The 13,078-nt window shown below is 33.4% G+C and overlaps 1 protein-coding gene across 1 annotated transcript; it reads left to right on the top strand.

Moving 5' to 3' along the window:
* The first annotated feature begins 9,232 nt into the window (after positions 1-9,232).
* Positions 9,233-11,018, top strand: LOC131655673 (stearoyl-[acyl-carrier-protein] 9-desaturase 6, chloroplastic-like). The gene is made up of 2 exons (XM_058925507.1): positions 9,233-9,803; positions 9,994-11,018. The coding sequence occupies exons 1-2, from the start codon at positions 9,234-9,236 to the stop codon at positions 10,549-10,551; spliced, it is 1,128 nt and encodes a 375-aa protein (XP_058781490.1). The 5' UTR covers position 9,233; the 3' UTR covers positions 10,552-11,018.
* Positions 11,019-13,078: the final 2,060 nt, after the last annotated feature.

The raw sequence follows: 13,078 nt of genomic DNA, 5'->3' as shown, positions 1-13,078 counted from the left end.
CGCGTGTGGAGCTTGTAAATGTACATCCTGCTGCTCAAACGCGTCCCCAGACGCGTGTGGAAGTGAAATATTGAGGTTTGCTGAGCAAACGCGTGCCCAGACGCGTCCCAGACCACCAGACGCGTGCCCACACGCGTCCCAGAAGCCAGAATTGCAAAAGAAATGCCTCCCCTTGCCAGGACGCGTCCCAGGACGCGTGTCACAGCACCAAACGTGTGCCCACACGCGTGTGCACGTGATTTTTGGGCCTGTTTTGCTGAAAAGCCCAGAATGACAGTAATAAAAGAACCAGATTGCGTTTGGAGAAGGGATGGACAGTTTTGGGTGCGAAAATACACTGTGAAAGGCTGGAGAACTCAGATTTGATGCAAGGATTGAAGAATTCTATGAGCTTTTGCCATTGAAGATTGGATTTCCTTCATTTATCTGTAATGTCTACAATTAACACTATATTTTCTGTTTTTATTATGAGTAGCTAAACCTCCCAATGCTAGGGGGTGACCCTGATTTTGATCTGTAATGAATAAATTTATATTTTTGCAATGATAATTTGGTTTGTTCTATATTGATTTGTTCTCTTGCTGTTATAATGCTTTTTCTGTCGGACAAACGGAAATTGATTTTGTGTGATACAATTAAGCCGGACCAGCTGTTGTTCATGATCTGTCTGAGAACATATTTTAGTAGATATTACCTAGGACTAGGAATACCCTTTAATAATCAGAATATTCTTGATATTGGAAAGCTTAATGTCAGCCGTGATTTCTATGGATATAGTGATTAGGTTGAGGGATTAAAGAATTATTACCTGAGGACTTGGGAATAATAAACCTTAAGAACTGATAATCAATTAGGCAAACCATTGTTGCAAGATATAGTTATATTTGTTGCATGATCAAATCATTCACCACCCCTAGCATTCTACTCATCTCTGTTCATCGTTCTATTATTCTATATATTTACTTTATTTGCAAAACCAACCAAAACCCCTTTTGAACTTTTGTTTAATTGAAATATTGATAAAACTCTGTATCGTCAAGCAGTCCTTGAGATTCGACATTCGGGGAATTCCCCCTTTATTACTACAGAGGCAAAATAGTACACTTGCTATTTTACCGATCACAGTGATCTGAGGATCTTCCTTATCAGTTTTTCTTCAGTCATTTTCTCACCTAAGGTTGCAGAGTTGTTTGAAATCTCGTGGACATTCATGTAAAACTCATAAATGGTTTCATCCTCTTTCATCTTGAGATTTTCAAACTTAGTGGTAAGTATTTGAAGTCTCGACATATTTACCTTGGACGTGCCTTCATGTGCTGTTTTGAGAATATCCCAAGCTTCTTTAGCCAGCTCACAATGTTGTACAAGTCTGAAGATGTTTTTGTCAATACTATTGAACAGTGCACTTAGAGCCTTGGAATTTCCCAACGCTAACTCTTCTTCAGATTTGCTCCATTAAGTTTCAGGAATTAGAACAGTAGTTCCATCTTCCAGAATTTTCTCAGGATGTTTCCATCCACTTTCAACAGCTCTCCAGGCCTTGTTGTCCACTGACTTAATGATTGCTACCATACGAGGTTTCCAGTGGTCATAGTTAGAGCCATCCAGGATAGGTGGTCTGTTTCCAAACACTAACAGTTCCTTCTCCATAGTACCAGAATTTTGTTATCCCTAGATCTCACCCAGATGTAAACAGGCAGGGTGCCTGCTCTGATGCCAATTGAAAATTATAGTAACACACGCTCGATGTCAAATTGGATGTTATGACATCCACAATTACGCAGGACAGACAATAATATTAAACAACATAAAATAGTAAAGAACACACAAAATTCTTTACCCAGATCGGTTCAAACAACCTACTCTAGGGGCTACCAAGCCAGGGATTAAGTCCACTATCAGTAGTATCAATGCAAAGCTAAACTCCCCCGTTTACAACTTATCACTTAATCACTACCCAATGACCCTTCTACCTAGGTTCTACCTAGATATGGAATATCTCCATTCCACCCCCCCTCAATCACAGCAATGATTACACATACACAATAAACAATTACAGATAGAAGACACACTTCAAAAACACACCTTGATCTGCTTAAAAGCTTCAATCAAGAGACACACACTCGTGCTTAAAATCTTAGAGTGACACAACAAAAACACAAACTAATTCTAACGCAATCATCAAAGATAATAGCGTTGATCACAAGAGACAGTTACAGAACAACCGTTCTTCACAATACACAATCTTCTGTCTGCGTTCCAAATTAGGATTGCAGTTCCTTTTATATGCAGTCTTGGGCCTTGGGCTTTTTAAGAAACACATTAGGGTTAACAAAGTTAACCTAATTCACACGTCAACTGTATGTTACACAATATGCTGTCAGTAGGATCTTCTGAACGAAATTTGCAGCACTCAATAAAAAGTTTCCTAAACAGATAAAAGTGATAAATCAGGAAACACAATTAATAAAAACTAACAGCTCCTGCTATCACACATGGATGTCATGACATCGATCATGACATTCCTTACAAAACCTGTATTAGCTCCACACATATATGCAACCTGCATATACACAATCAACCAGGAATGTTTTAACAATAAAGCAGCCAACATGCAAAACACCTTCAGCCGCCAAATACTCTCAATTTGTCGAGATCTGGTGGATGTCCCGACCAAACTTCTTCAGGTTTTTTCATATCTAACGCTGTCTAAGGACATCTATTTATCAAGTACGTTGTTGTCGAGACAAGCTCAACCCAAAACACCTTCTTTAACCCAGCACTAGTCAACATGCATTTGAATCTCTCCGAAATAGTTAGATTAAACCTTTTAGCCAAACCATTTTGCTGTGGAGTACCTGTAGTAGTTCTGTGTCTTGCAATACTAGAGGCAGCACAGAAACAATCGAACGACTCATTGCAAAACTCAAGGCCATTGTCGATTCTCAACCTCTTGACCTTTCTTCCAGTATGATTTTTGACTAGAGTCTTCCAACTTTTGAAATTCTCAAAAGTTTCATCCTTAGTCTTCTGGATGAATACCCATAACTTCCTAGAATAATCATCAACTATGGATAGAAAATAACTTGCTCCTGAATGTGATGGACACCATGCAGGCCCCCAAAGATCAGCATGGATATAATCAAGGGATCCATGTGTTCTTTGTTGCCTTTGTTGAACTTCACTCTATAATATTTTACAAGTACACAGGGTTCACAAAACTTCAGCTTTTCGACTTTGTCTCCACGAAGCATATTTTGTTTCCCTAACTCGACCAGACCCCTTTCCTTGAATTGGCCCAATCTCATGTGCCAGATTTGTGTCTTCGATAGAGGTTTCATAGATGCAACATTAGTCGAACCACTTACAACTTCAACCTCATGGGTATACAAGCCTTGTTTCTTCACGCCTCTCCAGACTTCCTTCGACCCCTTCATGACTCTTAGGATACTTTTCTCTCCTTGGAAAACATATCCTTTCTTGTTGAATTCACCAAGAGAAAGTAGATTTCTCTTCAAATCAGGATTATACCCGGCTTCAGTCAACAACCTTATTGACTCATCATGGAGCTTGAATCTCACAGATCCAACACCTGTAATCTTGCAAGCTTTGTTGTTTCCCAGCAATACTGATCCACCATCTTGATCACAATTCCTCAAACAAGTATTTGTTTGGAGTCATGTGCCATGTGGAACCTGAATCCATAATCCACTCTCTTCTCGAGTCACTGCTCGAAACCACAAGAACATCAAATGATTCAAAATTATCTTGAACAATGGTTGCATTGCCATTATCCTTACCTCCATGATCTTTCAGGTGTTCAAGACACACCTTTCTCGTGTGACCATCCTTCTTACAGTGATAGCATTGAATACCAGATGCTTCGCCACTATAAGACTTTTGCTGACTTTTGCCTTTCTTCTTGTTGAACTTAGCATCTTTTCGCAAGAATTTGCCCTTAACGGTCAAACCTTCACCAACAGTCAAAGATTTATGCTCCTTTCGTTTGTTCAAGTCCTTAGAATATAGGACTGATTGAAATTCTTCAAAGGTCAGGGACTGCCTTCCATACATAAACGTTTCTTTGAAATGAGCATGTGATCGAGGCAAAGCGCACAATAGTAACAACGCTTGATCTTCTTCATCGATCTTCACATCAATATTTCCAAGATCAAGAATCAGCTTGTTGAACATATCCAACTGCTCAGCCAACACTTTGTATTCAATCATCTTGAATGAATACAAAGCTTGCTTCAGGTAGAGTCGATTTACCAGCGATTTGGTCATGTACAAACTTTCAAGTTTCACCCATAACCCTGATGTCGTCGTCTCCTTTGATACCTGTTAAAGAACCTTATCACCAAGGCTCAACCAAATTGTTTTGTGTGCTTTCTCGATCATGGTTGTCTTCTCTCTTTCCGTTAACGCAACGTCCATAGTCGCCGCTCCCTTCAACCCTTTCAAACAACCCTGCTGAACCAGTAGGGCTTTCATCTTCAAGCGCCACAGACCAAAATTATTCACTCCGGTGAACTTTTCAATCTCATAATTTGTTGAAGGCATCTTCTCCACGCTCACCGCACCAATTTATCGTGAAGAACGATGTCAAGAACAAAGTATAATAGGGAATTAAAGAAGACATGAAGAACAACAAGAATTGATTATAACTACTATTCTTTTAGTTTCTCTTAGAAAACAAGATTACAAGTTTACAAGAATGACAAATAACCTCTCTCACCCTAAATTAGGAATTGCAGTGTGTAATGATGAGAGACTAGTATGCTATTTATAATAAAACCTAACATACTAACTAATGGGCTTTTTCGCCCATTACACAGGCTAACTTAATAAACAGGCTAACTTAACAAATTAGGGTTTAAACACTAAAACCTAATTTAACATGCTAACAACCCTAACATCTTCGACACCATCATGTGAACAACCTTCGACTTCATGCTTAATATTGTCAAACCAAGAAGCTACCATTCGACCATACTAGAGTTCGATCCAATATCTCACAGTAATTGATTGAACATGCATGCCACAATTTTAGAAAATTAGCTTCCGAAATACCACCTATTGAACAATTCTAGTATTATCGAGGGAAAGGCCCACACCTATTTTCCATTAAAAATATGGAAGAATGTGATGAAAATTTATCAGTCGAGGCCACGACAACCATACTAGCCATTTATATCATTAAAAGGAAAATCTATTTGTGTTTTTCCAAAATGCCTCATAGGGGAAAACTACCACTTTGTTAGAAAATATAATCAAATAATACCTTTGACATTATAAAGGCCAAGTACATATTTGACCGTCTACGTAAAAGATAAGAATATTTGGCTACTTGATATTAAAAAAGTCTCCCCATATGAGGAAATAAAATATAAAAGGTATTAAAAATGTCACAATTCTTAAAATAACACAACACATAATTGCGCTTTTTCCGAAGGGATATTCAAAAGTTCTTTAAGAAAAGCAGGCTCTAGTTGGTCGATTAAAGATTAATAAATATGGTTGTGGATATCTATCACTTCCATGTCATGAACATAACTGCGATTTATCTTTTTATAACCTACAATATTCAAGAGTCGTGAGGGATAAGTGTAAAGAAAATGAGGAAATTATTCACATGAAGATGAAGGTTACTTATTAGAATTTGGCTCAGCGAAGACATTGAAATTGAATGCCACTTGTTTAAAATACAAGTCATAGGAAAGACTAAACGCTTTTCTTTGGTGTTTGCTGTTTGGTTGGAAGTTAGCCTGAAATTTTATTTTTTATTATATGAGGGGTTCGAGAGTTCAACCTCTATAATTCCTTGTGTTACTTCTGTTACCCATAACTCTTTCTTTTCTCCTTTTTTTCCGCTTCTAGTTTCTAATAACGTTTTCAAAAAAATTTAAACCCTAAAAATAGTTGCATAAGTTTTTCAAACAATAGGTTTTTTGAAACCCACAACCCCTCCATCTTGTGCATAGAGTCACATGTCCAACAAGTGGTATTAGAGTTTAACTCATGTTCAAGGACTTATCATCTCATAAGGAAGATAACTTGTAACACATTTTTAAACAATAGATTTTTCTTAAACACACCTCCACAATTTAATGGTGCTAGATTTGAAATATGAAACCTAGATTTAGATTATTTATTAAAATTATTAAGTTTGAATTGTAGGAAACTCTAATTAATGGTCTATTTATCCCTACTTACCAAATAAAAATAGAAGTAGTTGATAAACCTGTTTCCTTTGAACCAAAGAAGAAAATAGAAAATTTGAAATTCATTTCAAAACCAAAAAATTTATAGTAATGTCTCTAGATGATAATAAATTTTATTATGTTAAGTATTGTAAAACCACCAATTAAATGTGGGATACTAATGAAAAGATATATGTAGTTTCTTCGAGTATCGAATAAGAGGAAATAAACACACGGGACGAAAAAGACGAAGACCTCTTTTATAAATGTTTTTCCAAATATAGATATGTTAGAACGTTTATTACTAACCAATTTCTAAGAATAGAAAAATGGAAACTTAATCCAATCCTAAAATCAAATAAGAATAAAATTATAGAAAATTTGAACTAATTAGTTCAAATAATCAAATATGAATGTTTTAGCTCATAGATCAAAGAATCTTCAACAACGTCATCAAACTCTTATGAAACAACTCCCATGGCTTCCTTCGAAAGAACATACTTAATAGGATATATCTTATATGACCGTTTGATCAAATACTATTAACGGTTGAGATTTGGTGTCAAATTAAATTTTAAAACATTAGAGTCATTTGATATATATATATATATATATATATATATATATATATATATATATATATATATATATATATATATATATATATATATATATATATATATATATATATATATATATATATATATACACACACACCCATCAATTAGGAGATTTTATGGTGATTTTTCATTTATTACATATGTCCTATAAATAGCACTCATGACATCCATATATATATATATATATATATATATATATATATATATATATATATATATATATATATATATATATATATATATTATGCCCATCAATTAGAAGATTTTATGTTGATTTTTTATTTATTACATATGTCCTATAAATAAGACTCATATTGTATCGAAATTTCAGACACTTAGAATATGAATAATAGAACACACTCTCTTCATTTCTTTCTATCTTCTATTGTTTTATTCAGCTTCATAACACGTTATCAACATAGAATTCTACCAAACTTAAAAAGGAAAAAAATGAAGCCCTAAATATCAAAAATAATATTATTTTATTATTTAATTCTTTTCCATTATCTTTGTTGAATTTCAATATTATATCTTATTAAATTTTCAAATAATCCTTGAAGGATTACAAAACAATGAGTTTGTTATATAGTTCCTGAAGAACTTAACAAATATCCCTGAAGGATAGTATTGAGTTTATATATAGTTTCTGGAGAACTTATCAAATATTTCTGAAGGATAATTTTGAGTTTATTATATAGTTCTTGAAGAACTTATAAAGCATCTCTGAAGGATAATATTAACAATCCCAGAAGGATTGCATCTATAATATTAACGAATCTCAGAAAGATTGCATCTATAATATCAATGAATCTTAAAATGATTACATCTATAATATCAATGAATCCCAGAAGAATTGCATCAATTATGTTAAAAATTAGCAAAATGATTGCATCAATAATATTATCCAATTCGAAAAAAATGAAAAAATAATATTGAATATCCTAGAAGGATTTCATAAATATTTTTTTGTTATATCGATCTAAAAATTTGTAATATGCTCATAAAATAATTGTCATTCCAGAAGAATGACACAAATAATTTTAACGCATCTCAAAAGGATGGTTATATTTTTTTAGATCATTGTTTATAGCAAATAATTTTAAACCATTCCAGAAAGATGGTTATTTTTTTAGATCATTGTTTATAACAAATAATTTTAACGCAACTCAAAAGGATAATTATATATTTTTTAGATCATCATCTATAAACTAATAATTTTAATGCATCTAAAAAAATGATTATATTTATTTTAAATTATTGTTTATAAATTAATAATTTTAGCGCATCTCAGAAAGAAGATTATATTTATTTTAAATTATTGTTTATAAACACAACAACAACTTCATTAATCATGAAGAAATTTTTAGCACTATATGAGGCAAGTAAGTCGAGAATGCGCTTGATTGAGATACCAAATTCAACACAAACAACAGACTTGTGATTTGACTTCTAGAAAGAAATACAACAACCATATATGAAGATAATACTGCATACATTACTCAACTAAAATATGGTTACATTAAAGGAGATTGAACAAAACACATTTCTCCAAAGTTCTTTTTTATTCATGATCTTTAGTAAAGTGGCGATTTAATCTCCAACAAACTTGTTCATCTTGCAGACCTTTTAGTGCAAAAGATTGATCTCCATCGTCGAAGAAATAATCGTTCAGTTGAGGAGGAGAACTAAATTCAGTCAACTGAGAAAGAGAAATGAATTTTTCTTAAAAAGATATGTACTCTTTTTCCTTCAATAGATTTTTTTCCACTGAGTTTTTTTTCTATTAAGATTTTAATGAAACATATTCTAAAGAAACATTCAAGGAGAACTGTTATGAATAATGGTTGGTTGTCTCCCTATAATTTCATTTCTCATTTGTAATAATTTGTATTGATTAGTAATGCGGTAGTTCTCTGCTAAAGAATGTAGTACGTACTCTAGTACGTACTCTTTCACCATCACTATAATTTTTTCTACTGAGCTTTTTAATAAGGTTTTAACGAGGCATATTCTTTATGGACATACAAGGGGAGTGTTATATAAATGGTATGATTATGGATGTCCATCAATTATGAGATTTTATGTTGATTTTTCATTTATTGCATATGTGCTATAAATAGAATTCATATTGTATCAAAATCTCAGACACTCCGAATATGAATAATAGAATATACTCTCTTTCTTTCTTCTATTATTTTTTTCGGCTTCATAACACTATTTCCATTTTTATTTTTTGAACATTTATTATTTATTTATAAATATTAAAATAGTACGCCTTTAAACCGTTAAAATTTATAATAAATACTGCTTAGTTGAAAACAACTTGCAACACATGACATGATTGGAAGTTCTTTTCCTATATAAATTGTAGCTTGGTTTCTCTACTTCAACTCAACGGTTTCTCTTAGACATGGGAGTTGCAAACAATATGGTGCTATCAATACGTCCCCAAGGGCTAGCACTTGCAAGGATCCCAATACAATGTCACCAAAACATCACATCCAAAATCCCCTTAAAGTCCCAAAAGACACACTCAATGCCACCTGAGAAAAAAGAAGTGTTCAAATCACTAGATAAATGGGCAGTGCAAGGTCTTTTGCCACTCATCAAGCCTGTAGAGGAAAGCTGGCAGCCCCATGACTTGTTGCCAGACTCGTCGCTACCGGCAGACGAGTTCTTCGATCAAGTGAAGGCTCTAAAAGATCGAACGGCCGAGCTTCCAGACGATTATCTTGTAGTATTGGTAGGTGGCATGATAACTGAGGAAGCATTGCCAACTTACCAAACATGGGTGAACGGGTTGGATGGTGTTGAGGATGAGACTGGTTCAAGTTTGACACCATGGGCTATATGGACACGATCTTGGACTGCTGAAGAAAATAGACATGGAGATTTACTCAAAACATATCTCTATCTATCTGGTCGAGTTGATATGCACATGATTGAGAAAACCATCCATTATTTGATTGGAGCTGGCATGGTAATATATTATATGTCACTGTCACTAACATATGAACACAACTTTTTTTTTTTTTTTATGTATATAATAAATTTTATATAATGATAAATTTATATAAAAATAGAACGTAAACTTACAACAAATTTCGCCGCTACCCTTTTTTTATAACACTTTTTTAAAATATAAAACTGATTTAATGTTCATGGTGCAGGATTTAGGTACTGAAAACAACCCATACATGGGTTTTGTGTACACATCTTTCCAAGAGCGAGCCACATTTGTGACACACGGCAACCTAGCTCGAATGGCTAAGGAGAGAGGTGATTTTACGCTTGCACGCATATGTGGTACGATTGCCGCAGATGAAAAGCGCCATGAGAATGCATACGTGAAGATTATCGAGAAGCTTCTAGAAGTAGATCCCACGGAGACTATGACGGCCATAGAGAATATGATGCGACACAAAATTACAATGCCCGCGCACTTGATGCAAGACGGGCAGGATTCACGACTCTTTGATCATTATTCTACGGTAGCACAACGTATGGGCGTGTATACGACTAATGATTATGCTGATATTTTAGATTTTTTAATTGGAAGGTGGAAATTGGAGAAGCTTGAGGGGTTGACTAGTGAGGGAAAACGTGCACAAGAGTTTGTGTGTGGACTTGCACCTAGAATAAGGAAATTGCAAGAACGTCTTGATGAGAGAACAAGCAAGATCAACCACAAATTCACATGGGTCTTCAACAAAGAAGTGTCCTTTTGAAGATTTATAGCATTTGGTTTGATAGTTTGTCTATGATTATGAGAGTTTACTTATGATTTGACATGCTATGGTTGATATAAAAATCTCCAAATAATATGGTGTTCTCGATTAAATTGGTGACAACTAAGGAAGTGGAAGATATGAACCTTCTCGACCTAGATTGAGAATTTTATCAAGTATCGGAGCCAATACCTGCTTGAGTGTCTTTATCTTCACTTTGGTGTGTTGTTATTGTTTCGGTGGAAATCGGTACAAATCGGTGTTGCTCTTAGCTGGTTCTTTTCTAGAGAGTTCAATTGCATTGCTTTGAGTTTTCTTTTCTTTTTAATTTGGATTGTATTTCACTTGTATTAGTGGTTAGTGCTTTGTGACGATTTTGTTGGCTGTTGGGTATCTCTTGTATCTTCTTCAGCCCTATTATTTTGTACCTTGGATTTTAGTGTCCTTTATCTATTTATAGTATTTGGTTTTGAAGAAAAATAGCATCATCTAAATGTTTACATTTTTGTGATCCAAATTTATTTGTTAGTACTATCGAAATAACATATGTCTGAGTGTTAGTTAAATATATAGTAGCATTTTGTACTATCAAATAACTATATCTGCCACTATTGTATCTTCTACTATGTGCATTTTAATCATGATGTTTTTATTACATATTTTCGGTTTAGAAACATCACACGATGATGATTCTTACGTAGAAGATAATTACTAACTAAATATATTTTATAAAAAAACTTAATGTAATTAGGTGAACACTTATATTAGAAATCGCTAAATTAAATTACGTAATACTAACTTGTACAATTAAAAACAATAATACTAATTTTCACTCTAAAGGCATAAGTTATAATTTAAATATAAAACCTGTTTTAAAAGTGGATGTTAATTTTATTAAAAATTTATAGTTAATTGTTTTTTAACACAAACTCTCTATACGAAGATTTATTTTTTAAGATGTGTCTTTAAAGCACAAGTATGGGTAGAAAGAAGTTACGCTGGGTTAGGTTTTAGGTTTTAGAAGGTCTGAATCTGATACACAATAAATTTTTACAAGGCTTGAACATGGCATATGGCCTACAATAAACTCTTTTTTTCGGTTTGATCTGACCATTTTAAAAGTCTGACATGCTCTGTCTTAAAAGTCTATTTAAAAACCTGTTTCTTATTAAAGTTTTCAATTAATCTATATACTTACGAAGTCTTATAGGTTGGCCTATATATGTTTATATAGGCCAACCTATTTAACATTTTTTCCTAATATATATACATATATAGGTCAAACTATTTAGCCTTTTTTCTAATATATATGCATATATAGGCCATCATATTTAGACTATTGATAATATATATGAAAATATAGGTCTGCCTATAAGGCTTCGTAGGCTCTTTTAATAGCCTAAGCATGACCTATTAAATTAAACATGCTTTTAAAAAAGTCTAAGTTTGACCTTTTTATTAAATAGGTTTGGCCTGCCCTGACCTTAAATAGGTTAGGTTATAGGCCCCTGTAGGTCGGACTAACTGATTCCCACCCCTAAGCACATGTTACTATGACTCATTCTAATATTAATATTTTATGAATTTTTAAACTAAAATTATATTAATAATTTAAATTTTAAAATGTCTTTGTCCTAGTTCTTTTTTAAGAAGAATTATATGTCAAAAGGAGCTTTTAATTTGGTATAAGTTTTTGGTATAAATAGTTGGTCCATTGTTTAATCCTTAGCAACAATATTTATTTTTATTTCGGTCAAATATATTTTTAGTGGAGAAGATGAAGATAGCTGTGATGATAGGCCTATATTGATTAGTTTTAATGAGAAAAAAACAATGACAAAGGAATTTACATTCAAGTGTAAGAAGAAAGAGCGATAGATTGATGACAATGAAGACAAGGAATATTGTACGTGGGACCTGGAAAGAATCCTGATGATTTACTTGTGATACCTTACAAAGATGTAGAACCACCTGTTAATGTCATTACTAAGAAAATGAAACCTTGGAATGACATTTAGAAGGGACTTACTCGATGTTGCAGAAATTGAAGAAACCTAATAATCTATTTTGTGTATCAGTTCATGTTACTATGCGTTGATGATCTGTTGATTGCTTCTAATCATTTTCATGATGCAAGTGAACTAAAATCATGTTGAGAAAGGATTTTGATATGAAAAACTTAGGTGTTTCCAAGAAGATTCTTGGTATAGAAATTCACAAGGATGTGAGTGATAGAAAATTATGGCTCTGTTAAAAAAGTTATGATGAAAATGTGCTAGAAAAGTTTAATATGAGTATTTCGAAGGTTATGATTGCTCCATTAAAGAATCATTTTAAGCTCTCATCGAATCAATATCCAAAGAAAGATGCAAAAGCTGAGTATGTGTCAAAGGTTCCTTATGTCAATATTGTTGGTTGTTTAATGTATACTACGATCTGAACTAGACCAGATTTTGACACAAGATATAAGTAAAGTTTGTAAGTTTACGTCCAAATATGCTAACGATCACTGACAATCAGTCCAGTA

This window comes from Vicia villosa, linkage group LG3 (assembly GCF_029867415.1).
Source record: "Vicia villosa cultivar HV-30 ecotype Madison, WI linkage group LG3, Vvil1.0, whole genome shotgun sequence".
Lineage (NCBI taxonomy): Eukaryota > Viridiplantae > Streptophyta > Magnoliopsida > Fabales > Fabaceae > Vicia > Vicia villosa.
The sequence above is the reverse complement of the archived record's forward strand: the minus strand, read 5'-3'. Positions and strand labels throughout refer to the sequence as shown.

What these genes read in the sequence shown, in the direction of transcription:
- LOC131655673 (XM_058925507.1), top strand. Translation starts at nt 9,234, where the DNA reads ATGGGAGTTGCAAACAATATGGTGCTATCAATACGTCCCCAAGGGCTA. An exon ending in ATTTGATTGGAGCTGGCATG is followed by an intron (nt 9,804 to 9,993) that starts GTAATATATTAT and finishes TTCATGGTGCAG; the next exon opens with GATTTAGGTACTGAAAACAA.